This window comes from Panthera tigris, chromosome C1, assembly GCF_018350195.1.
Source record: "Panthera tigris isolate Pti1 chromosome C1, P.tigris_Pti1_mat1.1, whole genome shotgun sequence".
Taxonomy (NCBI): Eukaryota; Metazoa; Chordata; class Mammalia; order Carnivora; family Felidae; genus Panthera; species Panthera tigris.
The window spans coordinates 8,516,681-8,542,146 of record NC_056667.1 but is presented as its reverse complement, the minus strand read 5'-3'; the positions used below and the strand labels follow the sequence as shown (position 1 = coordinate 8,542,146).

Here is a 25,466-nt window from a genome sequence, read left to right as displayed (position 1 = left end):
TGGTGTTCTGGTCAATGTGGCCACTTGTCCCCACCCCACCTCCCAGCCCAAGCCACCAACATTGTCCTTTCAGAGCGTAAGTCAGATTGTGTCCCATTCTGTGCAAAGCCCTCCAGTGGCCCCCATCTCACTCAGAAAGAGCCCAAGTCTGGGGCGCCCAGGTGGCTCAGTCAGTTAAGCGTCCGACTACGGATCAGGTCAGATCTCGTGGTTCGTGGGTCCGAGCCCCTCATCGGGCGCTGCGCTGACAGCTCAGAGCCTGGTGCCTCCTGCGGATTCTGTCTCCCTCTCTCCCTGCCCCTCCCCCACTTTCTCTCTCTCTCTCTCTCTCTCTCTCTCTCTCTCAAAAATAAACATTAAAAAAAAAAAGGCGCCAAAGTCCTCGAAATGACCTACTAACCCTTTGCCAGCTGGTCCCTGCTGCCTTTCTGACCTCATTCCTCCATCCCTCCCTTGGCTCCAGCCGATCGGCCTCCTGGCCCTCCTGGCCATGCTCGGTAACAGGCTGGACAGGAACACACACACCCGCTCAGGCCTTCCTATGAGCTGTTCCCCTGCCTGCAACCTCACGCCAGGTGCAATCCCCTGACACTGGGGCTTTTTTTTTTTTTTTGGTCTGATTCTGGTAGCCCAGCATCTAGAAACCTCCCAGTTCCCATAGGCTCTTGGCTGCTTGTTGAATGGATGTTACAAAATCAGTCTTGAGACATGCTGCGTGGAAAGGGGGCACCCTGCCGGTGGCCCTCGCTCTCTCTGGGCCTCTGATGGCACTCTTCTTGCAGGACAGTCCTCCGGCTCCTGGGGCCACTTGGTCTGCATGGTCAGGGCGCCAGAGTAGCCTGGAAGTTTAAGTCACGGTCCCCCGCCCCCGGAGCAGCCCTTGGCCAGTGACCGGAAAGCCCAGCTCCCTTGCTTTGTACTGAGTCACACGCTGCATTCAGGGTCTGCTTCTGGGGATGCCCACCTAGGATAGGAACCTTCCTCTGCCCCCCATAAAGATCCGGTCAGACTTGAGGGATCTCTGGCTATACTATCCCCTCTGCTTGACACAGGCTCTCTTAGCTGTCCCCCCCCCCACCCCCCTCACCTTTTCATTCCCTTTGGAAATCTGACATATTCACAACATACACACGGGAGCATGCGCCCACTGGAGGCCTCCCATGTGCCAGGAACTGGTAGAAACCAGAGAATTGGAACTTGGGTTTTAGTCCCATTCCTCGAAGGCCACACCCCTCCCCAACCCAAGGCCGCCTCAACCATGACCTTGAAGGGTGTTTCCTTCCAGTCCACTCTTCAATATTTCACCACACGTACCCTCATGAACGACATACAGGATTGCTTGGAGGTTTTTAAAGTCATGCTAACACTCTCATATTGCACACGCCATTCTACAACCTGTTTTGCTCACAACAGGGGGACCGATGTCCATAAGAAATAGGTCTGGGGCGCCTGGGTGGCTCAGTTGGTTGAGCATCCGACTCTCGATTTTGGCTCAGGTCATGATCTTGCAGTTTGTGAGATCGAGATCCACGATGGGCTCTGCACTACCAGCGAGGAGCCTGCTTGGGATTCCCTCTCTCTCTCTCTCTCTCTCTCTCTCTCTCTGCTCCTCCCCTGCTTGCACTCTCGCTCTCTCTCATAAAATAAACTTAAAAAGAAAAAAAGAAATTGGTCTGGTTTATTCATTTGAACTGCTGAACCATAGCCACAGGATGAATACAGCACGGATTATCTATCCGTCCCCTTCTGATGGTGAAGCTAGTTCCAGGTTTCTTACAGCTGCAGCCACTCACCAACCCTTGGTCCAGAGCACAGGTTCGGTCCCAGAGGTTCCTTTCAGAGCTCCTGCCTCCTGACAGCGGACTCCTAATGTCTATTCCCTGAGAGCAGGCACCAGGGTTCAGCCCTGCAGCCCCAGGCACTTGCCGCAGCAGGCACTAAGCCCCTTAGGACAGATGGACACAGGAGGATGGTGGGGTTGTGCACTAGGCTTTGATCTCTTTGTGCCGGGGACAATCCAGGACGGCCTGGGGAAGTCCAGGCACATGAGGCCCGGAGATCAACACTCAGTCCAGTGGGAGTGGAGTGGGACCCTGGCCACGGGACACTTGGGGCTTCTGGACAGGTGTTGGTCCTGCTCAGCCCTCACACCAAGACACAGGGTCTGCCAGGGAGATGTCACCCTTTGCCTACTGACCCCACGTCATCACAGGCTCAAGGAGCAACCCACCAATGCTGTTACTTCGGGAACTTTCCAAGGGCCAGGCACTGCACTCTTTGTGTGTGGCATCACCCTCCGGGTGGGCATTAGCCCTTTTCCAGAAGACACTGAGGTCAGAGATGTTAAGTTGCTCAAAGGCACATAGCCAGGAAGTGGCAGAGAGGGATTCAAACCAATACCCAAGTCATCTGATTCAGAGACACACATGCCCGTCTGCCACACCAAAGAGGGCCCTCCTCTGCCCAGGCCCCGGCGAGGGCAAAGCTGGGTGCACGGCAGGCCCAGCTGGTCGTGAGCCCAGGCTTCCTCCCGCCACGACAGAACTGGCAACTAAGCCCAGTTTCCCTGGGGACTCAAAGGAGAAATCTTCTCAGGAATGACAGGTCCCGGACCCAGCCCGGCTGGGAGATTAAACGTGGCTCAAAACACACCCAGCTACAGATTCCCCAAGCTTTTAATGCCGTGGCTCTGGGAAGGGCAGCTGGAGGCTGCAGAGGGTCTCAGGTGCTGCCGACATCCCTCCGTCTCCGGCCCCAAGGTCCCCAAGCACCGAGTGACCAGGCGGCGAGAAGCCCAGGGACCTCACTGCCACGCTGCACTGCTCCTGGGACTGAGGGCTGAGTACCACTTAAAGCTCTCAGAGCTTCTGCGGGTGGGGTCAACAAACTGTGGGCAAGGCCTGGCCCAGGCAGAGCTCGGCCTGGGGCTGCACGGGCGGGTGAGGAGAGACCAGGTTCCCAGCCTCACTGGCACGGGCCAGTGAGCTACCCTGAAGGGAGAGGAGGTCTCAGGGAGTCTGGGACAGGTATGCATGGGGCTCCTGGCCACTCGGGGCACCTGATTCAGGCAACCCCTGAGATGAGGAACAGGAGAACACAGTCCAAGGTGGGCGGGGCGGGGGGGGCATCTAGAACACCCTCCGAAGCGCAAGGAAGGTGGTGCAGCCTGAGCCGCCTCCACGGTCTGTCATACTGGCCCCAGGCTGGGGCCCGGCAAAGCAGCCTGGCTTCAGTACCCTTGCGGGGCGTGACCCCTGCTCTCCGAGCCTCCGAAAGGGTCCGCGGGCGCCTCTGATGAGTCAATCGTCTGGTAGTCGCTGCGCTCCTGTGACGGTCCGAGGAAACCTAGGGGCGGGGGGACATGGGGGTAGGGGAGAAAAAAATGAAGGGTGAGGACTCGCGATGTTCTACCCACCCACCCCCACCAGGAGGGCCCTGGGACAGGGATGGCGAGAGCACCGCCCCCAAGCTACTGGCATATGTGCAGCCAATCCTCCCATATCCCTACAGAGCAGGCGTCTTGTTGCCCCCGCTTTACAGACGGGAAAACTGAGGGTCAAAGAGGTGGACTGACTTGCCTGCGAGCAGGGAGCTTGAAGCTGGGGACACTAAGAGTCAAGCCAAGGCAGCACGAGTGCTCTCGGCCACCACGCTCGGCCCGGCACAGTGCACACTTAGCAACTCGAGGAGAGGGTGCCCAGCCCTGGGCCCACAGGCTCCTCTCCGAGGCACAATGGACACCGTGTTACTGCGTCCAGAAGGCCCAGAGCTGGCACAGCCGCAGAGCCCAGAGCGCTGGGCTGGGGGTGCCAGGTAGGTGAGAGGGTTCGAGGTGCCCATGCACTCCCTCCCATCCCTGCCCTGCACATCTGTCCCGTGATCCGGAGCAGGTCCCAAGGGCTAAGGGCGCCAGCTCCTTCATGTGTCCAACGGGAGGAACGTTACTGGCTCCCCCCAACCCCCTGGCAGTGCTGAGGTCAGCCAGGGGGAGGCCACAGGCCACCCCTGCCCTGGCCCGGCTGCTCCCCTGGGCAGGTCATGGGCCCCTCTGGGCCTCTCTTCTCCAGACGGAACAGGGCAAGACTGCCCCCCAGCCTCTCCCTACTTATCTGAGATGAGATGTCAGAGAGAACAGGAGAATGGCCTGGCCATCATGAGAGGGGTACAGCTCAAAGACGGTGTTGGAGGGGTAGCGGTGGGCCGGGGCGGGGGCGGGGTGACACAGATGTCAGCAGGGAGAGCACCCGGGGCTCAGCCGAGGCTCCCGCGGCCCATGCCATGCCAGCGCCTTCTTCCTTGGCCACCCAGACCCCACATGGCAGGAGGGGAGGCTCCAGGCTGCTACCGCCCAGAGCTGCCTCGGAACTGGGGCACACCCAGCTGTATCCGTGCTCGGGCTAAGAGGGGGGTCCGGTCGCCACCCCCAACTCTGCCCGCGGCCTGATGCCGGGGAAAGCTCCCAGCAGGCTGGGATGGGAGCACAGGGCTGGTGCAGCAGAAGCCAGAGCTTGCACGTCTCCTGGTCTGGGGTTCAGTGTCCACACCACACTCCTCCCTGCACCTTGAGCCTTTGTCCCCAGGGCAAGGACGGCCCACTCGGGCAGGGGCTGTGGGCCAGGCTAGACAGAGTCAGGGGAGACGAGGAAGGCGCTGCCAGCACCTGGGCCGGGGACAGGACAGTCAGGGAGCCGGCCGCAGGTGGTGGCCTCACCAATATGGAGCAGGAGCTCACCCCCGCGCTCCCGGTACATGTGGTAGACGAAGCAGCAGGACAAGGGCTTGAGGAGCAGGCTGAGGATGGCCATGCCGGCACCAAAGCGCTCCGTGTCCGAGAAGCCGGTCCGCTGGTAGAAGATGCTGATGTGGACGATGTCCAGGAAGATGGTGGCCGCCAAGCCACCCAGAAACTGCAAGACAGGCCAGGCGCAGGGCCCGTGGTGACCATGTGTCACCAGTGCTTAAGAGCGTGCCGGTGCCCTATCATGCCCTCATGCCCCCGCCCCCCACCCCTCCCATATACCAGACCGGAAGCTCTGTCTGTGCCCTCCTGTGTCCTCAGGCTTTGCTGCAAAACACATCAGCAAGCAGGCAGGACCCTGTGGATGAGGCGCCTGCCCGAGGACTGTAGCACCGAGTACGGGGACGTGGGGACGCGGGGACGCGGGGACCCGGTCCGGACCTAGCCTGTGGCTCCACCAGAGCCCCACCCCCCACCACTGCCCCTGTTGCCCTTGAGGCCATGATGGGGCACGAGACTTAGCTCCAGAACCTCCAAGACACAGGTCCCTTGGAGTTCACCCAATCTGTCTCCAGCACCAGGGAAGCCCTTCCTCGGTCATCCTGACGGGCCGGTGCTGGAGCGCCCACTGCCCGCCGGGGCGTAGCGGGTGTCCATGACAGAGCTCAGCAGGGCTGTGTCCACTCTGACCTCGTAAGTACAGGAGCTCCCTCTTCGTGGGTCTCCAGCCACATCCCTCCCCACCAGAACCTAGAGGTGGGTTACAGGAAAGGGGTCCAGTGCCATCGAGGAGCGGCCACTCTGGGGCGCCTGGGGGGACCCCACCCGTGCCACTCTCTCGGGGAAGGCCCTGAGCAGACTCGGGGCACTCTGGGCCCGGCAGGCCGAGAAGCAGGCCAGGCTAGTGAAGACACACGTGGGCTGGTAGCCTGGGTGGGCTTATTCACAAGGCTTTAGAGAATGGAAAACGGGGGCACGAGGAGGAGAGAGGATCAGGATGGGTGAGGGGGAGACCCGGGGGGGGGGGCCACGACCACCCTGAAGCTAGTCCTCTCGCTGCGTCCCCCGCCTCACCAGGCTTATGGCGTCGATGGAGTCCCTCTGAGCAACGGCCCACACGCCCAAGGCCAGGATGGTGAAGTTTGCCCAGGGATAGGGGCCCTCGAACGCTATGCAGCCCCTGTGAGAAGAGGCACCGGAGTCACATGAGGTGACCGCCCCCCAGGTGCCCGCCCCCTCCAGCTCCCAGGCCTCAGGGCCCTCTGATGTGCCATCTGCCCGGCTCCAGGGCACCTCCCCTGCCCTGGAAATGTCAGCAAGCAAATCCCCTTGGCGTCACTTCCCAAAGGGACCCCGAATCCGGCCATATCCCTCCAGCTCCAAAACACCATCCTCCCCTGGATACATCCACGGACTGATCTCTGTGGCCTCTGCCCACCGGTCTCTCACTTCCATTCCTGCCCTTCCAGGGGCGACAATGTCACTCTCCTGCTAAGAATTCGCCAGCAGTTTCCTGTCCCACTTGCAGTGAAATACAGACCCTTCCCGTGGCCTAAGGAGCCCTGTGGGATCCGGCCCGTGACACAGACTCTCTTACGGCCCAGCCACTGCCCGTGCTGTGTCCTCTACCCTGAACACTTGGCCCTGTTGTGTTACTTTAGTCTCAGCCCAAACGTTACCTCTGAGACTCTTTCCCCGACCACCTAATTTTAAGTACCACCTTGTCACTTTCTAACACAACACCCGCCGGTATCTTCTGTTCTGGGGGATCGTTACCAACTCCCGACGGATGTGTTTACGACCTGTCAACCCAATGACGCTATTAGCACAGAGGCCCTGCTAGCGACTAGCACAGTTCTAGATGCTTTAAAGGAACTCATCTATGTGCATTTATGTTCGCAACTCTAGAAAGGGAGCACAAATTACCGGCCTCGCTTTTAAACATGAGGAAGGTGAGGCACAGAGAGATCAGGTAACGTGCCCAGGGCCACTCGGCTTCTAAGTGGGGGAGCTGGGATTTGAACTCCAACAGCCTTAGCCCTTTTCCAGAAGACACTGGAAGACACCGCCATTGACGCAGGCAGTGTACCTTGAAGTCTGCAAAACGCACACAGAGGCTCACCTGTTTCCAGTCCTGGTTTGGCAGAGAAATCTCCCCAGCAGCTCAACCGTCTATTTCATTAGGCGGCAATAATGAAAATCAGCCCTGCAATCCTCGAGCCTCCCTTTGTGGCCCCAGGGAGTGTGGGATGAGCACTGCCACGCCTCTCCCCCACAGCTCCTGAGGGATGCGCCATCCACATACCCATCTGACAGATGGAAACCAAGGCCCCAAGCGGTGGGTGGGCCACTTGCCTAAGGCAACCCGGCTGGACCCTGGCTGGGCCAGGACCTGCCCGGGTCCATCTAATCCTGAATCTGCCATCTCTGGGCAGGAGTGTGATGGAAGAGTAAGGGTCTGTCCCCAAGCAAGTGACCACCCTGCGTCTCTCAGCTCATACAATATCTACTTGCTGAGCCACTGAGCTAAGCCACAGAAGGCGCTCAGCCCAGCGGCCGGCCCCGAGACACCCTCAATAAATGTTAGCGGTTATGACAGTTTCTAAAGCTATGCTTTCACCTTCCAGCGACCTTACAAGGTAAGGAGGGGTATCGGTAATACCGTCATTGTGCAGGTGAGAAAATGACTCAGGGGGTCTAAGTTTCCTCTGGAAACTGCCTGCCCCTCGTACATTCTTGGGACGTGGGGAGCTTGCTGAGGACGTTCTTGGCAGAGGTGCTATTTGGCTTTGGAACTGGCCAGGAGACCCGCGGACAAGACCCAAGCGACACACGGACAAGACCCTGGCGATATGTGCACCCAGATCCCGGGAGACAGGTGGACACAGAGCCGGGACACCTGTGGAGTCACTCACCAGGTCGTCAGCAGCCAGTGAACCAGGAGGATCGTCTGCGGCACAGAATAGGGGAGAGGGAAAGAAAAGATCTATGAATGTGACCACCAGATGGCGGGGGGGGGGGGGGGGGCGCGGCGGAGCTTTTGCAGCCAGAAAACACAGGACGCAAGCCCCTGTCTAGCACCTAAGAGGGCTTCGCAAATACAGGAGGGGAAGAGCAGGGGGAGGGGTGGGGGTGGGGAGGCAGGCCTTGAGGGTCTCGGCAAGGAACGTGGATTTCATCCTCAGTGCATGGAGGGGACGCCACCAAAGGCTTTTCTGCAACGAAGTAACCTGGTATGGTTTAAGAAAAAAAAAAATCCCTCTGGCTTCTTTTCTAAATGTCTACACTATTCCACCCCTCTTATCGCCCCAGATGTCCTTAAAAATCACAGCCTCCATTACTGGAACTGGTCTCTCCTCCTGGTAATCAAAAGGGCCCTGCTTGGAAAGCAGACGGAGGAGGGAGCAGATGCTATGCGGAGGGCAGGGCGGCTGTGAGTTGGCGTTTCCGAAGGAGGGCACTCGGTGCTAAGGGGTAAGCGGGGACCCGCCAGGCAAAGGGGAGGAGAGAAAGGTGTTCTGAGCTGGCGCGTGACAACAGGAACGGGGAGGCAGGAAGGGGAAGAGGGAGTGGTGCTGAACCCATGGGGGGCCAGGAGCCCCAAGTCAGGAGCTTCAATGGGGTCCCAGTGGTGGATGGGGGACCCTGAAGGAGTTACTCAAGGGATTGGTGGGGGTCAAGCTGGGAGGGGGGGGAATGCCGAGAGCATGGGGAGGGGATAGCGTGCCCGCCGGCCCGGAGAGCGGAGAGCCAGGGCAGGCAGAGCACGGGTGTATAGTGAACGGCCCCGGCTTCTGGACTGGTGAAAGGGCAGAAGCGGGGGTCGCCACCTGCAAGAAAGAACCCTGGCTAGGGAGGGAGAAGCCCCTCGAGAGGAGTTACCACTTACTGTGCACATACTCTGTGCCAAAAGCCTTACACAACCTCTTTGGGGCCTCAGAACAGCCTCTGGAACAGTCATGAAGCTCATTCCCATTTTGGGGGGCCTGGCTAGCTCAGTTGGGGGAGCATTCAGCTCTCGATCTCTGGGTCATGAGTTCAAGCCCACGTTGCGTGGGTAGCGATTACTTCACAAAATTAAATAAAATAAAAGATCATTCCCATTTTACAGATGGGAAAACTAGTCTCCGAGGAATATCAAGTCGATCCAGATTCCATAGATGGCAAGTGGTAAAACCAGAGTTCAATTGTAAGTGTGCCTCCGGGGCACCCAACTTTGCAGCGGAGGCCCGGGCTTTCAGCGGAGCAAAGCCATTTGAACTTTCGACAAATGTGGACATTTTCTGCACATGGGGGAGGTGAAATCCAGAGCAGATGGCTGGGATGTTCCGCCCCAGTGCGAGTGAACCAAAAAAGCTTTGGTGCCATGGCCCAAAAGCTCAACAGGCTAGGAGAATAGTTCCGTAAGGACTGATGCTCCTGACTTTATGGAGGTCCCAAGACTCTGAAAAAAACAAGTCTGCACAGTATGGGAGGCTGGCGCTAGAAGGAATCTTCGCGGGGCACCTGGCTGGCTCAGTCGTTAGAGCATCCGACTCTTGACCTCAGGGCTGGGAGTTCGAGCCCCACGTTGGGTGTAGAGATTACTTAAATAAACAAAACTTAAAAAAGAAAAAGGAATCTTCACGACTGGCTACCTTTGTTTACTACCGAGCGCTTCCTAAGTGTCAGACCCCCATACTAGGTACTTTCTACACACGGACACACCTCATCCTTACAGTCCGTGGAGGTGCCATTTACAGTTGAGAAAACTGAGGCTCAGAGGTAAGTCAGTGGCAGAGCCACTCAACAGATTCAAATCTGACCATTAGCCCAGTGTTGTCTGACTGCCAGGCCTCTCTGGGCCTGGGCAGATGTGCTCTTCCCGTTACAAAGATGGGGAAACTGAGGCAGAGAAGTCTTAGTCTGCCACGGGGTTGTTAAAATGTTTTTTGCAATGTTTGTTTATTTTTGAGAGACAGAGAGAGACAGAGCGTGAGCAGGGGAGGGGCAGAGAGAGAGAGAGGGAGACACAGAATCCGAAGCAGGCTCCGGGCTCTGAGCTGTCAGCACAGCGGGCACGCAGGGCTCGAACTCACAGGCCATGAGATCATGACCTGAGCTGAAGTCAACGCTTAACTGACTGAGCCACCCAGGCACCCTTTCCTTTTATTTATCTTTTTAATGTTTATTTATTTTGAGAGGGGGGAGGGACAGAGAGAGAGAGAATCCCAAGCAGGGTCCGTGCTGTCAGTGCAGAGCCTGACACGGGGCATAAAGTAGGGCAACATGAGAAAATAGAGGATCTCATGAACCATGAGGTCACGACCTGAGCTGAAATCCAGAGTCAGATGCTTAACCGACTGAGCTACGCGGGTACCCCTGCCATAGGTTGGTTTTTTTTTTGTTTTTTTGTTTTTTTTTTTTCCCAGAGGCTTAAGAGATGCGATCTCATGGTGCTCCTTTTCTCAGGCATTTATACTTTAACCCGGCATCCCTGGCACCTGCTAGGCACCCGCCCTGGGGACTCAACGGTGAGCAGAGGAGATGTGGTGCCCTGCGAGCCTTCCAGAACTTTTACATGGTGGAGGACACCTGCTGATCAGATCATCACCTTAGAAACGAAGGCTCCAGTGAGAACCTCTTCCAGAAGGAGGGTGATAGCAAAGGAACCAGAGACCCATTCTACAGCCGGGTGGGGTGGGGCCGTGGGGTGGTTCTGAGGGAGTGACTTTAAAACAAATATTTTATGTTTATTTAGTTTTAAGAGAGAGAGAGAGAGCACGAGCAGGGAAGGGGCAGAGTGAGAAGGGAGACACAGAATCCGAAACAGGCTCCAGGCCCCGAGGTGTCAGCCCAGAGCCGACACGGGGCTCGAACTCGCGAACTGCAAGATCATGACCTGAGCCAAAGTCGGAAGCTCAACCCACTGGGCCACCCGGGTGCCCCGGGAGTGACTTTTAAGCAGGGGATTAACTAGGGGCAAAGATCAAGGAAGAGCCTTTCAAGCAGAAGGGACGGAGCCTGCAAAGGCTCTGTGGCAGAAGGAAACATGGAACCTTCTGGAAACTGAAAAGAAGCCAATGCAGTCGGACCGAAGAGGAGAGCAGAGGACGGACAGGAAGCTGGGGGGTGGGCAGGGCTGGGCCTGGGAGGTGTGGGAAAGAATTCTGATCTTTATCTCAAGAGCTAACCACCACCACCCGGTCTGTCTTAACAGGAAACCCTACCCACAAGAGGGGAGAAGTCTTGCCTCGAAGGCCACAGCACGTGACCAGTCGCGAGAGTCCTGGTGTCCGGCTTTTGGACTAAGAGAAGACACTGAGAAAGACAGCACAGGGGAGGCGGCTCACATCACCACCTTCCTCCTGAAAATCAACACCTAAGCCTTCCGCACTGCTGGCTTCTATTCCAGGAACCGTCTTAATTTCCAAGTGCTCTGCTTCCTCCATTCAGACCATGCACACAACGGGCCCCGCAGAGCTCTGCCTGATTAAGGGGAGCTGGATGAGGAGGAGGCCCCCAGGGTGCCCGCCGATGCCCAGGCAAGCCTGTGGGGAAATCGCTCTGTGTCACCTGTGAGATAAAGATTTGTCCTGGAGCCGAAAAGACCTGTAAATGCAGCGAGCGCCTGCCTAACGTCCAAAACTATGCCATCTGTTTGGGGAAGAAAAGAGTGCAACCTGGAAATACTGAGGATCCTTGAAGACACAGGGTGTCCCCACCATGTGACAGACATCATTTTTGTTTTATAAATACTGAAGAAATTAAGCACCTTTTGATCATGTCTCTTAAGGCCCTGGGAAAAGGAACCCACAGAAGACTAAGCCTCAGTTTCCTCATCTTTGTAGTGAGAGGACACGCCCACCCAGGCCTAGAGTCCAGGAGAGCTCCAACCAGACACCGAGCCAAATGGGCCCTGCCCTTCCCGACACAGGAGGGAACAGTGACTCATCTCAGCACAGAGAACTGTCTGCCGGCTGTTGGGGAGGTTTCTGGGAACCAAGGGGACACCAGGGATTCTCAGGTACTGCCTGAGAGACTGGGGGATGGGGCGGGGGGGGGGGGCGCGCTGGGCTCTGAGAACGTGCCTGGGCAGCCCTTCCTGGCTGGGCAAGAGGACAGAGACCTGAGCTCCTGGACTCTTCATACAGTGCTCGGCACAGGGGGCCTGCCTGGCTCTTCCCCAGGCAGCATCCAATGTGTCAGAAGACTGGGGAGGGGAGGGCCAATGGGCCACGGCAGCCAGGGGTCACAGGATGCTGGACTGGAGACCTGGGTTCTGATCCAGGGGCCATGTCCCTTTGTGTCTGTGCCCCAGGGTCCTTCTCTGTGAAATGGAGGCAATACCTATGTCCCCATATGTCCCAGCGGGGTGCCTCAACTGTAGAGAGACAGCGTCTGATAGTTACTGTACGTATCCAGTCATGCCAAGTACCCCCGTGAACAGGCATCTTGGAACAGCGTCAATAACACAATTCCTGTTACTGATGAGGACCTGTCTGCCATGTGTCTACACTGCCCTGAACACTTGGACCATGTCACCCTGCAACTGTATGGGGGAGAGAGTATGAAGGTTCTTTTACTTGTGAAGAAACGGAGGCAGTGAGAGATTAGGTCACTGGCCCAAACTGGAACACTTATAAACAAGAGAGCTCAGATGCAAATCTCCGAATCGGTCTGTCTGGTCTGAGTTTTTCTGCTAATAAAAATGTAATGCCCCAGGGCGCCTGGGTGGCTCAGTCAGTTAAGCGTCCGACCCTGGATTTCGGCTCAGGTCATGATCTCACGGTCCATGAGTTCGAGCCCCACGTTGGGCTCTGTGCTGACAGCTCAGAGCCTGGAACCTGCTTCAGATTCTGTGTCTCCCTCTCTCTCTGACCCTCCCCCGTTCATGCTCTGTCTCTCTGTCTCAAAAATAAACATTAAAAAAAAAATGTAATGCTCCACCAACTTCTGGACCACTGGATCCTTCTCTTAGCACCCTAGAAGGTAGGGTTTATTTTTATCCTCTTTTTACAGTGAGGAAACTGATACTCAGGTTAAGAAACCTGTTCAAGGTCACACAGCTAATAAGTAGCAAAGTCTATGCTACACGGTCGGGATCTGGAGGAGAAAGGGAAGGGTGGATGGAAATGAGGTTTAAGCAGAAGGGAAGGCTAAGGGGAACCCAAGCGGTCATGTGGACCATGACTTAGACCCCTTGTTTGCCACTAGAGGGCCCATGGACGAATGGGGTTGGGTGTGGGGGAGATTCCTAGACAGGTGGTAGACAGAGCTAAGGTCAACCTACAGATCAATGTCTGGAATATAGTTCTATGAGTCCTGTGTAAACATTCAGCAGCCTGTTACGTGAGGCAGTAAGACCGCCCAGGGCAGCTAAGGCTGAGGGACCCACGTCAGGAACGCCACAGCAGGGAGGCAGAGTCGGGCGGTGGTTAACTGCCTGGGCGATGAGGCCAAAGATTTGGATCTGATCCTGGCTCCATGATGTAGAAGCTGTGTGATCTCGGGCAAGTTACCGGATCTCCTGGAACTGCTGTTTGCTCATCTGTGAAGTAGGGACAATAACGCCCGGGTCATAGAGTTGTCATGTGGATCTAGCGGCACAGGGAGGTAGAGAGGTACGTGAAACACGCAACACAGTGCCTGCCAGGGAGGCAGCCCTCAGCACACGGCCATCCTCGTTACTCCCGTCAGGAAGTCGGCTTCCTAATTTTTAACCGAATGCTGCTATTCCCTGGCCCCTCCTCCCGAAGATCTTTTCTCACAAGACCTCATGGACCCAAGTCTACTCTGTTCTCAGCTTGTCGCAATGTCATTTCTGCAGCTCAGGACTTGCCTCTCGGATGGGGCTCAGTTAGGGGCTGCCCTTTGGGTAAAGGGCCTGTGGCAGCTGTTTCTTTCACCTGTCACCACTGACCACTCTGGCTGGGCTGGGCACAAGCCGGCATCCAACCAGTTGCCAAGGAATGTATGAAATGAGGGGGTGCGGGGCCACAGGGGTGCGTTTTCCCAGCTCCCCGGGGGTCCTGATCTCAGAACATCCCACTTGGGTGCCTCCAGGGAAGGAGTCAACAGCCGCTCTCTATAGGGTGGCCGGATTTAACAACAACAAGACAGAACGCCCAGTGAACTCTGAAGTTTGGTTAATAAACAGTTTGTTAGTATGTCCCGAATATTGCCTAATACTTATGCCTAAAAGTAACTCGTTGTTGGTCTGAAATTCAAATTCAGCTGGATGTCCTGTATGCTACCTGGCAAACCTGTCCCCTCAGAGCCTCCTAGTACTTCCTTATCTCTGACTGGTAGCATCGGTGACCTTTGGAAACATGGGGTCTTGTTTCTGCCTAGGGAACAGCCAGCCATGTCACTCTGGGGCACCGAATACCAGGACATAACCTGTGGGTGCATTTGGCCTGTTAGGCACATGAAGTTGCTCAAAAACAAAGGAAGCCCCAAAGGGACTAAGGCTCCCCCAGTGGATGGAAACCATCAAGGCAGAAGTCAGTCCTAACTGGAGGCCAGGAAAGGACCTGGCTTTGAAGTCTGACCCCAGTTGGTCCAAAGCCTGACTCTGCCACTGAATCCCTGTGGGACCTCGGCAGGTTACTTATCGGACCTGAGCCGGAAGTTTGCTCCTCTGTAAAAAGGTGACAGTATCGGCTTTCTCAGAAGGTGGCTGCGATCGAGTAAACAAACTGGCTCCCGGGAATGAGGAGGGTTCCCTGCCCTCTCCATTCCCGCAGCTCTGCCCCTCACCTGATTCTCTCCTAGCGATTATTGTAGGCAAATCTGTCATCAGAGAAAAGGCAGCCGGCACTGACTCACAACTGCCCGGAGCACAGGGGATGTTGACCCCAACAAACCGCAGCTGCCCTCCTGTAAACCTCTTAGGCTGGAAGCTTCAGGGAGGCAAATGGCATTAAGGAAAACCTGCCCATGTGGAGTCCGAACACGACCCCGTCTAACAATCCGCAGACGGATCACGTGTTGTCTTGTAGCCCTCTAGGCGTTAGATTCCTTTGGTGCTGGACTCCACGCGTGCTAAGTGCTTCGTCACTGGGGAGTAAGAGGCCATTCCTGGATATAGCCTCAAGGGGGAGGGCGCCCAGACCCAAAATGGCAGGTCTGGCCCAAGGCTCACACCTTGCTGCCCAGAGCCAAAGGTCCCAGCCCCTCGCTGGCAAACTCAGCCCAGAAGCGGAGGCCGCCGGCGGTGGGCGGGGAGAAAATGAAGAAGCCGCTGGCATCTTGAGGAGCTGAGGACACGCCACAGGAAATGAAGACACCCCAGAAAGGCTCTCAGCGTCCTCCTAAGTGTATACGGTGGGGGGTTTCTGCTTTTAAGTAACTTCTCTCGGAGTTCCCGTTTTCTTAAGAAACAGGGACGCCGCACTGATCAACTTTGGAAAAAGCACTCGTCTGGGAATTTCGGCTTTTCTTAACCCGATTAAGCCAACAAAGCCGCAGGGCGGTGCTGGGCGTGCAGGTGAAAGGTCTGCCCCCCTCTCTCTGGGAAAGGGCAGGTGTCCAGCCGCCGAGACCCCCCTCGGGCTCTCAGCGCCCGCCCCCAAGTCCGCCCCTCCCACCCTCTCCAGGGGGAATTCTGGGCTCCTGGGCCGAAGCGATCCTCCCGCCCCCGCCGCCTCCAGCTCCCTCGCGATCTTCCCTGCCGGCCCTTCCCTGGATCCCTTTCCTTTTCCGGTCTGCGCATCTCCTTCCCGGCTCGGCTCCACGCACTCTTTCTCTCTACTACCCCTCTTGCCCCAAGCTCTTGATCCCCTCACCTCTAAAATCCTTCTTGGAAAAAAAAAGCAAACGCCCGACACACTCTGGAGGGCCCGCCCCGCCCGCGCCCCGCCCTGCCCGTCGCCACCTTCAAGTTCACGGTAGGGAGCTCCATCCCGAGCTAGGCGGAGGGCACCTGCGCCGCGGCCGCGGGGGCTCCGGGGCTCCGAACTCCGGGCGCAAACTTGCCTTGCCCCGCCCCGCCCCGCTTCGGCCACTCCACCTCCAGAGCCGCTCCGGGCCACGTGAGGCGGGCCACGTGATCGCTGCCCCGTTGCTAGGAGACGGCGTCCGGCGGCGCCCGCCCTCCTCCGGGTTTCCAGCTCCGGCCGCCTCGGAGGCAGTTCCCGCAGGCGGTTGGAGAACGCTGGGGTTCGTGTCGCCAAGGGCGCAGTATCTCGCCTGGTTACTAACCTGACCGGTGGATCGAGGGGACCACCTGCAGCTGAAGAATTGGGGGGAACGTCCAGGTGCCCACAGCTGGTGTCTGGTCTCGTCCCTGCGGGTACCCCCCTCCTTGCTTCCTGGCGTCAAAGTGGAGACACTGACAATACCTACCTCATAGGATCCTGGTGAGGTTAAATGAACTGATTCCTGTTGATAATGAAAAAATTATTCTGACACTTGCTGGACGGGTAAGGAAGACGGGTAGGGGTATTGCAATGGGGAAGCCTGAGGAAGCTCACCTCCCAGGACAGCAAGGACAGGCGCAGAGGGAGGGTCAGTGGATGGAAAATACCAAGAACAGACATCAAGGGTAGGGAGATTCTTGCTAAACTGACCCGACAGGATTCTTGCTAAAGGCGGGCGAGGACACCAAGGGTGGGGGATAGGGAACTTGATCAGATATGGAGGGTGATCAGATATCAAGGGTGGGGAGAGTCTCACTAAATTGATTTAGCAGGGTTCTTAGGGCTCTGCAGTCCCAGCAAGGATAGGCTGGATACAGAAGGCCAGGCCTAGTCTGGAAGAGGGCTCAGAGGAACCTAGCTAAAATTTGATCACGGATAGCGTCTTTGTGAAGGTAAAATGCCCAGAACAGTGCCTACCACTTAGTAAGTGAGCAATACACATGAGCTGTTGTTATTAGCGAAACAGAAGGTTATTATCACTATACTGGTTGGGCCCACTTGAGTCAGTATACCAAAAGCTAGCTGGAAAATCTAGCTGGAAAACCAGCAGAAAACCTACAGGACACAACTGTCTCCAGAAAGAAGAAGATTGGAGAGCAAAAGATTTTATCTAAACACTGTCTGCCCCTCAGCTGTAAATGGAAAGAATTGAGGAAGGAAAGGGCCATCTTACCTGGCACCCCTCTTAGACTGTTGACCACCCTCTCCCCAACCCAGACAGGAACATTAATTCTCCCTACCTCCATCCCCCTCCCCACCTCATCCTTCACCCGTAACCAGAGAAAATTTTCATTTGGAGAGCACCAGCTTCCATTAGAGTCACTTGGGGTAAGAGACCCCCTCGGATGCGTCTGAGTGCTTGTTCTTGCTTTTAGGAGGGAGAAACCTCATGGGAGGCTACAAAACTACCTGGGATTGGCGGTGGGAGGTGAGGCGTGGGAGGGTCCTGAGATCAAATCAAGACACGTCCTCTGGAAGCGGCTGGGTGGCTCAGTCAGTCGGTTAAGCGTTTTCGACTCAGGTCATAATCTCACGGTTCATGGGATCCAGCCCCAACTGGGACTTTGTGCTGCTTGGGATTCTCTCTCCCTCTCTCTCTCTGCCCCGCGCCTGCACACACGCACTCTTCCTCCAAATAAACAAACAAACCTTAAAAAAAAAAAAAAAAAAAAAACAAGACACATACTCTCTCCGGACATGAAGGGAGACTTTTGCAAGACTCCAGGGCCCGCTGGCCTAATTTAATGCCCTTTTGGAGATGCAGTCCTCCAGCCCAGGGGGCAGAGAAGCGCAAACTGGCCACCGTGGTTGAGAGCTGGTAAACAGCTACACCTAGTTTGATTTTTTGTGATTTAGCACACAGCGGAACAGGTGTTTGAATCCCGGCTTTGCCACTTACTGTTTGAACTTGGGCAAGTTGCTTCACCTCTCTGTGCTTTAGTTTTTGCAAGTGTAAGAGGAAGATCGTAATGGTAACTTCCTCAAAGGGTTGTCAGTAATTAATACACAAAAAGCGTTTAGAATAGTGCCTGGCAGATAGTAAGCACTAAATCAGGATTGGCTGCTATTGTCATTAAGTATTAGTTATTGTTAATTATTGCTGTTGGATACCGAGAAGAGAGTAATTCCTCAATAAATGGTGGATATTATAACACTATATTATTATTTGTCAATTTCTTTTTCTAAGAAAAAGTCCCCATCCGCCTGAGATCCTAGAGGTGTTTCATCCAAGCCTGTAGGGGTGTAATAAGACTGCAATCCCATTAGAAGGAGAAAATAAAAAACAACTCCTAGGATTAAGACTGACATTTATTAAGTACTTATTTTGTGGCCCACGGTGTGAAAAGCGTTCTGTAGTAAATGCTCACAATGACCTCATGGTGTAGGTGCTATCCTGATCCTTATTTACAGTAAGATGATTGAGGTTAAGAGAAGTTGGAAAGATTATCCAAGTCACTGGTGGGTATGAAACTGGCCTGGGGACCGAGGAGGTCTGGCTCTGGGACCCTCCCTGACATTCAGCCCCTCGGTTCCACTGCCTCCATCTTGGGAGGGAAAATACAGCCCAGGCTGGGATGCAAAGGACAGAGGGAGGCGAGGAGGCAAGACAGATTGCGGATGAAGCACAAGGCTGGGTCTGTGGAAGGTCCTTGCCGCTCACACAGTGACACTGCATTCATCCCGACCAGCTGGGGCCAGAGGCATGGGGGAGGGGGCAGAAGACCCAGCTGGCTGGGGTTGGGGGTGGGGGGGGGTAGCTCACAGGAACAAAGGAAAGTGACTATTCTCAAAGGAGTCAGAGTTTCTGCCATGACCCAGTCCCGACTATGGAAGGACAAATGCCCCCCTCCCCAAATCCTATATCCCACAAGGCTTTGGGGTCATAGCTTTAGTGAGCACAGTTTTGGAATTCAAGTTTAAATCTGTCACGTCCCTCACCAACCGTGTGTGCCTCAGCCAAGTTTTATCTTTGCACTTTCAGTACAGAGAGAGACATGAAGAACACCGAGTCATTCATTCATTCATTCATTCATTCAGGGGAGAGTTATGGAACACCTGTTTGGGTAAACATCTGGGAGCAGAATGACCAGATCATATGGCAGGTCATATTTACCTTTAGAGGAAATTGCCAGGTCACTTCCCAAGGTGATTGCAGCGTCCTATCTTTTACTCTGTAGCACGTAGCACTTATCACTGTCGGAAGGTGTTGCCCTATCAGTGTACTTGCTTACTGCTTATTATCTGCCCCCCCCCACCCCCCAACTAGACTGTAAGCTCTAGGAGGGTGTGACATCCTCAGTGCCCAGCCCCCTGCCTGGTGCCTTAGTAGGCACTCAGGGAATGGACCGACATACACCAACTGAACGAATATGTGTGCCCCACCCCCGATCACAGACATCTGAAAGACCTGCCGCCCAACCCCCTGCTTATCCTCAGCGTCAGGCTCCGTCCAGGAAGCTGGGTCAGTGGCGCTGGTTGTGGGGGATGCAGATAACAGATAAAACACTTAAGGCAGCGGGGGGTGGGGGCGGGGAGGGGCTCTGGGGTGGCTCAGTGGGTTAAGCGTCAGACTTCAGCCCAGGCAGGTCATGATTTCACGGGTCATGGGTTCGAGCCCCGAGTCGGACTCTGTGCTACCAGCTCAGAGGCTGGAGCCTGCTGTGTCTCCCTCTCTCTCTGCCCCTCCCCTGCTCATACTCTCTCTCTCTCTCTCTCTCAGAAATAAATAATAAAGATTAAAAAAATAAAAAACCACACCTAAGGCAGGGAAGCTACTGGGACTCCATTTTGGAAAGGCTCATCATGGCTTTAATCCTCACTAGGGTAGAAACTTCTACTTTGTTGATGGAAACATTGTTACAGTTTGGATGACTTAACCCAAGTTGGAATTAGCAAAGCTTGCATGGGAGCCCTGTAAAGAAAACATGTGAACCTGCCTGGAGTTCTGTCTTTGGGGGCCAAGGATTCCGTCCCAGGTACAAGCCCTTTCCGTGATTCTGGAGATGAAGGTGAGCATATGTACCCCCCATACTTCTAGAACAATGAGGCACGGATCAGGTGGATGAACCCAAAAGAGTCAACAGTAATGGCTGGTTTTTATTTTTTTTATTAAATTTTTTTTAATGTTTATTTGTTTTTGAGAGAGAGAGAGAGAGAGACAGAGCACAAGTGGGGGAGGGGCAGAGAGAGAGGGAGGCACAGAATCCGAAGCAGGCTCCAGGCTCCGAGCTGTCAGAGCCCGACATGGGAATCGAACCCACAAACTGTGAGATCATGACCGGAGCTGAAGTTTGACACTTAACCTGACGCTTAACTGACTGAGCCATGACCGGTTTATAAATAGGCTTTCCTCAAATTCACTTGTGTGGTATGGGATGGGGGAAAGGTGAAATCTCTGGAGAACGTTTTGAGGGGGTGATGCTGTTTAATCAGAGGCATTGCAACGTGGGTATCCCGGGAGGTTGCTCTCCCCGGGTGCCGTCTGGGTGGCACAGCGAGCATAGGGGCTCAGCCCCATGATGTACGAAAGAGCGGGCCTACGCCGGCCGACTCCATCTTGTTCTGTGTCCTTCACCTTGACCACACCTCCTCCCCTTGAGTAACCCCCCCCCCCACCTGCCTAACAGGACTCGGACCCTTCCTCAGCCAATCGGCTGAGGCCATAGCCATTACCTCACCAACTGCCCCTAGGCCCCAATAAAACCTTGGTCCTTTTGAAACTCTCTCTCCCTGGTATCTCACCGCTGCGTCGGTGCAGGTAGGGGATTGAGCTCGAGCTAGCTCGAATAAAGGCTCTTTTGCTTTTGCATCGGACTCGGCTCCCTGGTGGTCTTTGGGGATCACAAATTCTGGGCATAACATTTGGGGGCTCGTCCGGGATCCCCAAGACCCCCAAGGGACCCCCGACCTGGAGAGCCTGACTGGCCATGGTTAGTGTCTGTCTGTTTGTTCTGTCTTTTCTGTGTGAGCTCATTTCTGGAATTCTGGTAGTGCCCGACGCGGTCTAAGTGGACGCACTGGAGGACCACGGGCCGGGAGTTTCGGAAGACGTTCCGATTCTCCCTTCTGGAGGGACGTGGAATCCCCTCAAAGGTCTGAGACGAAGCGGGTTGCTCCCGCTGGTCGGCGTGAGGCCGTCGTCTTTGGAGGGACGTGGAATCCCCTCAAATGTCTAAGCTAGCTCTCAGTTTTGCTTCCATGGAGTTGGAAGACTTTCTAGGGGCCCTCTGTTTGTCTGTTTTTGTGTTTCTCTATTTTGTTCTGTGGACTTACTGGACGGACGTTATGGGACAGACTCAGACTACTCCTCTAAGTATTATGATTGATCACTTTAAGGATGTGAGGGGAAGAGCTAACAACCTCAGTGTGGAAGTCTGAAAGGGTCGGTTGCAATTTTTTTGTTCTAGCGAGTGGCCAACTTTCAATGTCGGATGGCCACCAGAGGGGACCTTCGACCTCCCTACCATCCACCAAGTCAGGAGTATCATCTCTCGGCCTAAGACGGGCCATCTTGATCAGCTCCCTTACATTATCACTTGGCAGGACCTTGTAGAAGACCCACCCTCTTGGCTTAAGCCCTTCCTAGCCCGCTCCCTCCGGAGCCAAAACCCATTCTTGCTTTGCAGGGGACAAAGAAGAAGAAAAGTCTTACCCAGCCTTCAGCACCCCTCTACCCTGTCCTACAGGGGGGTACTGAAGAAGAATTAATTTTTCCTCCCCCGTATAACCCCTCTAGGATGCCGGAAGAACACCATCCTCCCTCTCCGGGGGAGGCAGACGCTGTTCCGAGAGCGGGAGGCAGAAACGCTCCAGTGGGAAGCCCGCCCTTTACCAGACAAAGGGTTCAGAGGGACCAATCTGCCTCCGCCGCCGACTCCACTATTCTGGCCCTGCGAGCCACCGGACCCCCAGACGCAGAGGGGAATCAGCTCCATCACTATTGGCCTTTCGCCACTAGTGACCTCTACAATTGGAAAGCTCGGAATCCTAAGTTTTCCGAGGAACCGGCAGGGCTTATTGATTTATTAGACTCTGTTCTTTTTACCCATCAGCCCACGTGGGACGATTGCCAGCAGCTTTTGCAGGTCCTGTTCACGACTGAAGAAAGAGAAAGAATCCTCAATGGGGCCCGAAAACTAGTTCCGGGCGCAGACGGGAATCCCACCACCAACCAGGCTCAGATAGATGCCTCCTTCCCCTTAACTCGGCCCCAGTGGGATTTCAACACGTCAGAAGGTAAGGAGAGGCTCCGGGTCTACCGCCAAACTCTAATGGGGGGGTCTCCGAATGGCTGCTAGAAAGCCAACCAATTTGACCAAGGTAGGAAATGTACAACAGGGAAAAGATGAATCTCCGGCTGCCTTTTTAGAACGGATCATGGAGGCATTCCGTACCTATACCCCCATGGATCCAGAGGCTCCGGAAAGCAAGGCAGCTGTTATCATGGCCTTTGTAAACCAATCGGCCATAGACATTAGGAGAAAATTACAGAAAATAGATAGATTAGGAGAAAAAAAGTCTGCAGGACTTACTGGTGGTAGCCGAAAAGGTATATAATAACCGGGAGCCTCCTGAGGACAAGCAGGCTCGCGCCATGGCGGCTGCCAGCAGTAAGCAGACTCGAGACCTGGCCAGAATACTACTAGCTACCACTGCTGACTCCCCTGAGGAACAAGACCGCCGTCTCCGGCAGCTGGCAGACGATGCAAGAAAAGGTAAAGGAACCACCAAGGGGGGGAAGCAGAGGCTGCAGAAGGATCAGTGTGCATACTGCAAGGAGATAGGGCATCGGGCCCGAGATTGTCCAAAAAGGGCCGGCGGGAAGGGAAGCAAGACTGATCGAGTAAAAGTCCTAGAGCTAGATAAACTAAGTGATTAGGGGAGTCGGGGTTCGGACCCTCTCCCCAAACCCAGGGTAAGTCTTAAAGTGGAGGGGACCCCTGTTGACTTCCTTGTCGACACCGGAGCACAACATTCGTTCCTCCACACCCCACAAGGAAAACTAGCCAGCAAGAAGTCCTGGGTACAAGGGGCAACTGGTATGAGCCAGTATTCATGGACTACCCGAAGAACAGTAGATTTGGGAACGGGCCGGGTATCCCACTCCTTTATGGTAATACCAGAATGCCCCTACCCGCTGTTAGGACGGGACTTACTGACCAAGATTGGAGCTCAGATAACTTTCAGACAAGGGGGGGCCTCAGGTCACCGATGGCAAGGGCCACCCATCCAGGTCCTGACCATGAAACTGGAGGATGAATACCTCCTCCACCAGGAGGCGCTCCCGAGAGAGGATAATATAGACAGATGGCTACAAGAATTCCCCTCGGTTTGGGCAGAGAACGGGGGGGGGGGGGGGGGGGGGGGGGGATGGGACTAGCCGCTCACAGGACCCCAGTCCTGGTAGAGCTCAAGCCAGGAGAGAGTCCGGTAAGGATCAAACAATACCCCATGTCTCAGGAGGCCCGGAAGGGGATCCAGCCACACATCCGGAGACTACGAAGCCTAGGGGTACTAGTTCCTTGCCAGTCTGCCTGGAACACCCCCTTACTGCCGGTCAAAAAGCCTCACACAAATGACTACCGACCGGTACAAGACCTCCGGGAAGTAAATAAGAGGGTCCCCACCATGACCATACAACTACCGGACCCGGGAGACCCAGTTTTACCAGACCAGCCCAAATACTCCCAGGAGGAGTTACAGCGGATCAAGAAACTCCCCATGGCCCAGGAGATAAAGGGATGGTGGTATACACCTAACAAGGAGCTCGTGCTGCCAGACCGGCTCGGAGTCTCAATATTAGAGCACATGCATCGGTCTACTCACATGGGGGCCCGAAAATTAAAAGACTTAATCCGACAGGCCGGAATCAAGATTCACCAACAGGACACCAAAATAGAGCAAGTTGTATCTGCCCGCAAGACCTGCCAACTCACCAACGCGAGAGCCACATCAAATAAAAAAAGGAACCAGGCTCAGAGGCACCAGACCGGGAGCCCAATGGGAAGTCGACTTCACTGAAGTCAAACCAGGAAAGTATGGTTTTAAATATCTTTTAGTATTTACAGACACCTTCTCTGGCTGGGCGGAGGCATACCCAACCAAGCATGAAACGGCTCAGACGGTGGCTAAGAAGCTACTAGAAGACATCTTACCCAGGTATGGTTTTCCTGCCATGGTAGGATCAGACAATGGACCAGCTTTTATCTCGCAGGTAACACAGGCAGTAGCCAAGGCGGTGGGGGCAAACTGGAAATTACATTGTGCTTATAGGCCCCAGAGCTCAGGACAGGTAGAAAAAATGAATAGAACCCTAAAAGAGACCCTTACCAAATTAACCATGGAGACTGGCGGGGACTGGGTGACTCTCCTACCGTACGCCCTTTACCGGGTTAGAAACACTCCTTACACTCTGGGTTTTACTCCCTACGAGATCATGTTTGGCAGGCCACCCCCTGTTATTCCCAGCCTTCGAGCTGAACTTATTGCTGAGTTTAAAGATCAAGAACTTTTTCTTTCCTTGAGCGGGCTCCAGAGGGCGCACGAGGACATTTGGCCGCGCCTCCGTGCCATCTATGAGGCTGGCCCGACCCCGACACCTCATCGGTACAGGCCGGGAGACTGGGTCTACGTCAAGAGGCACCACCGAGAGACCCTCGAGCCGCGCTGGAAGGGACCCTACATCGTGGTGTTGACAACCCCCACCGCTCTCAAAGTAGACGGCATCGCGACCTGGGTCCATCACACCCACGTTCGGCCAGTGGACCCCTCCTCGATCCGGAAAGACTTCGTCACGCGATGGGCCATCAGTCGGGACCAACACAACCCGCTCAAGCTCAAGCTACAGCGCATTCGACCCAACTAATATTGGTAACTCTGTTAACTCTGCTTGTCATTGCTCATGCTGCCGGGAGTCCCCACGCCCCCCAAAACATCACCTGGCAGATCATAGACACCAGCTCGGGGACAATACTTAATCAGACCTCCCAGAGCCACCCCAGGGACACTTGCTTCCCAGAACTTTGCGTAAACCTCCAAACTCTGTTCCCCTTGTCACCATAAATGCAGCGGGTCCCATGATTGGGTCCCTAAGCTACATGACAAGGGGGGAATGAAAGGGCGGGCCTACGCCGGCCGACTCCATCTTGTTCTGTGTCCTTCACCTTGACCACACCTCCTCCCCTTGAGTAACCCCCCCCCCCACCTGCCTAACAGGACTCGGACCCTTCCCCAGCCAATCGGCTGAGGCCATAGCCATTACCTCACCAACTGCCCCTAGGCCCCAATAAAACCTTTGTCCTTTTGAAACTCTCTCTCTCTCCCTGGTATCTCACCGCTGCGTAGGTGCAGGTAGGGGATTGAGCTCGAGCTAGCTCGAATAAAGGCTCTTTTGCTTTTGCATCGGACTCGGCTCCCTGGTGGTCTTTGGGGATCACAAATTCTGGGCATAACAATGTATAGTCCTTTTCCATAATGTTAAAGATGAAGCCGGGTCCACAGTCTCCACTTGAATATTCCTATGGCTTCTCAGAGCCCTGTGGACGCTGACTGAGGGGACAAACCATGCAGGAAACATCTAAAAAGAAAAAAAGAAATGGGGCACCTGGGTGGCTCAATCGGTTGAGCGTCCAACTTCAGATCAGGTCATGATCTCACGGTTTGTGAGTTCAAGTTCGAGCCCCACGTCCGGCTCTGCTCTCAGCACAGAGCCTACCTTGGATCCTCTGTCTCCCTCTCTGCCACTCCCCTGCTCGTGCTCTCTCTCAAAAATAAATAAAGTTAAAAAAAAATAAAGCAAGGCTCTATCTGCTCTGTTTTTCTGCTAC

At 55.1% G+C, this 25,466-nt stretch overlaps 1 protein-coding gene and 1 non-coding gene across 3 annotated transcripts; one reads left to right on the top strand and one right to left on the bottom strand.

Moving 5' to 3' along the window:
* Positions 1–1,657: 1,657 nt before the first annotated feature.
* Positions 1,658–15,700, bottom strand: LOC102957088 (angiotensin II receptor associated protein). 2 transcript variants are annotated; one of them, XM_042996201.1, is made up of 5 exons: positions 15,597–15,700; positions 7,654–7,688; positions 5,813–5,918; positions 4,712–4,907; positions 1,658–3,345 (listed from the first exon to the last, which is right to left on the bottom strand). In XM_042996201.1, exons 1-5 carry the CDS (start codon positions 15,621–15,623, stop codon positions 3,230–3,232), a joined length of 480 nt encoding a protein of 159 aa, XP_042852135.1. In that variant the 5' UTR covers positions 15,624–15,700; the 3' UTR covers positions 1,658–3,229. The 2 variants fall into 2 exon arrangements, with proteins under 2 accessions (XP_042852135.1, XP_042852136.1); XM_042996202.1 differs by having other exon boundaries at positions 4,733–4,907.
* A 9,315-nt stretch (positions 15,701–25,015) lies between these two features.
* Positions 25,016–25,218, top strand: LOC122241723. The gene has a single exon (XR_006221947.1). It is a non-coding gene; the product is annotated as a small nucleolar RNA SNORA73 family (small nucleolar RNA).
* The last annotated feature ends 248 nt before the right edge of the window (positions 25,219–25,466 follow it).

Excerpts from the sequence above, each read along its gene's own strand:
- LOC102957088 (XM_042996201.1), bottom strand. The coding sequence starts at position 15,623 with ATGGAGCTCCCTACCGTGAACTTGAAG. Across the intron at positions 7,689-15,596 it reads TCCCTACCGTGAACTTGAAG|ACGATCCTCCTGGTTCACTG; the intron begins GTGGCGACGGGC and ends TCTGTGCCGCAG. Across the intron at positions 4,908-5,812 it reads CCATCGACGCCATAAGCCTG|TTTCTGGGTGGCTTGGCGGC; the intron begins GTGAGGCGGGGG and ends CCTGTCTTGCAG.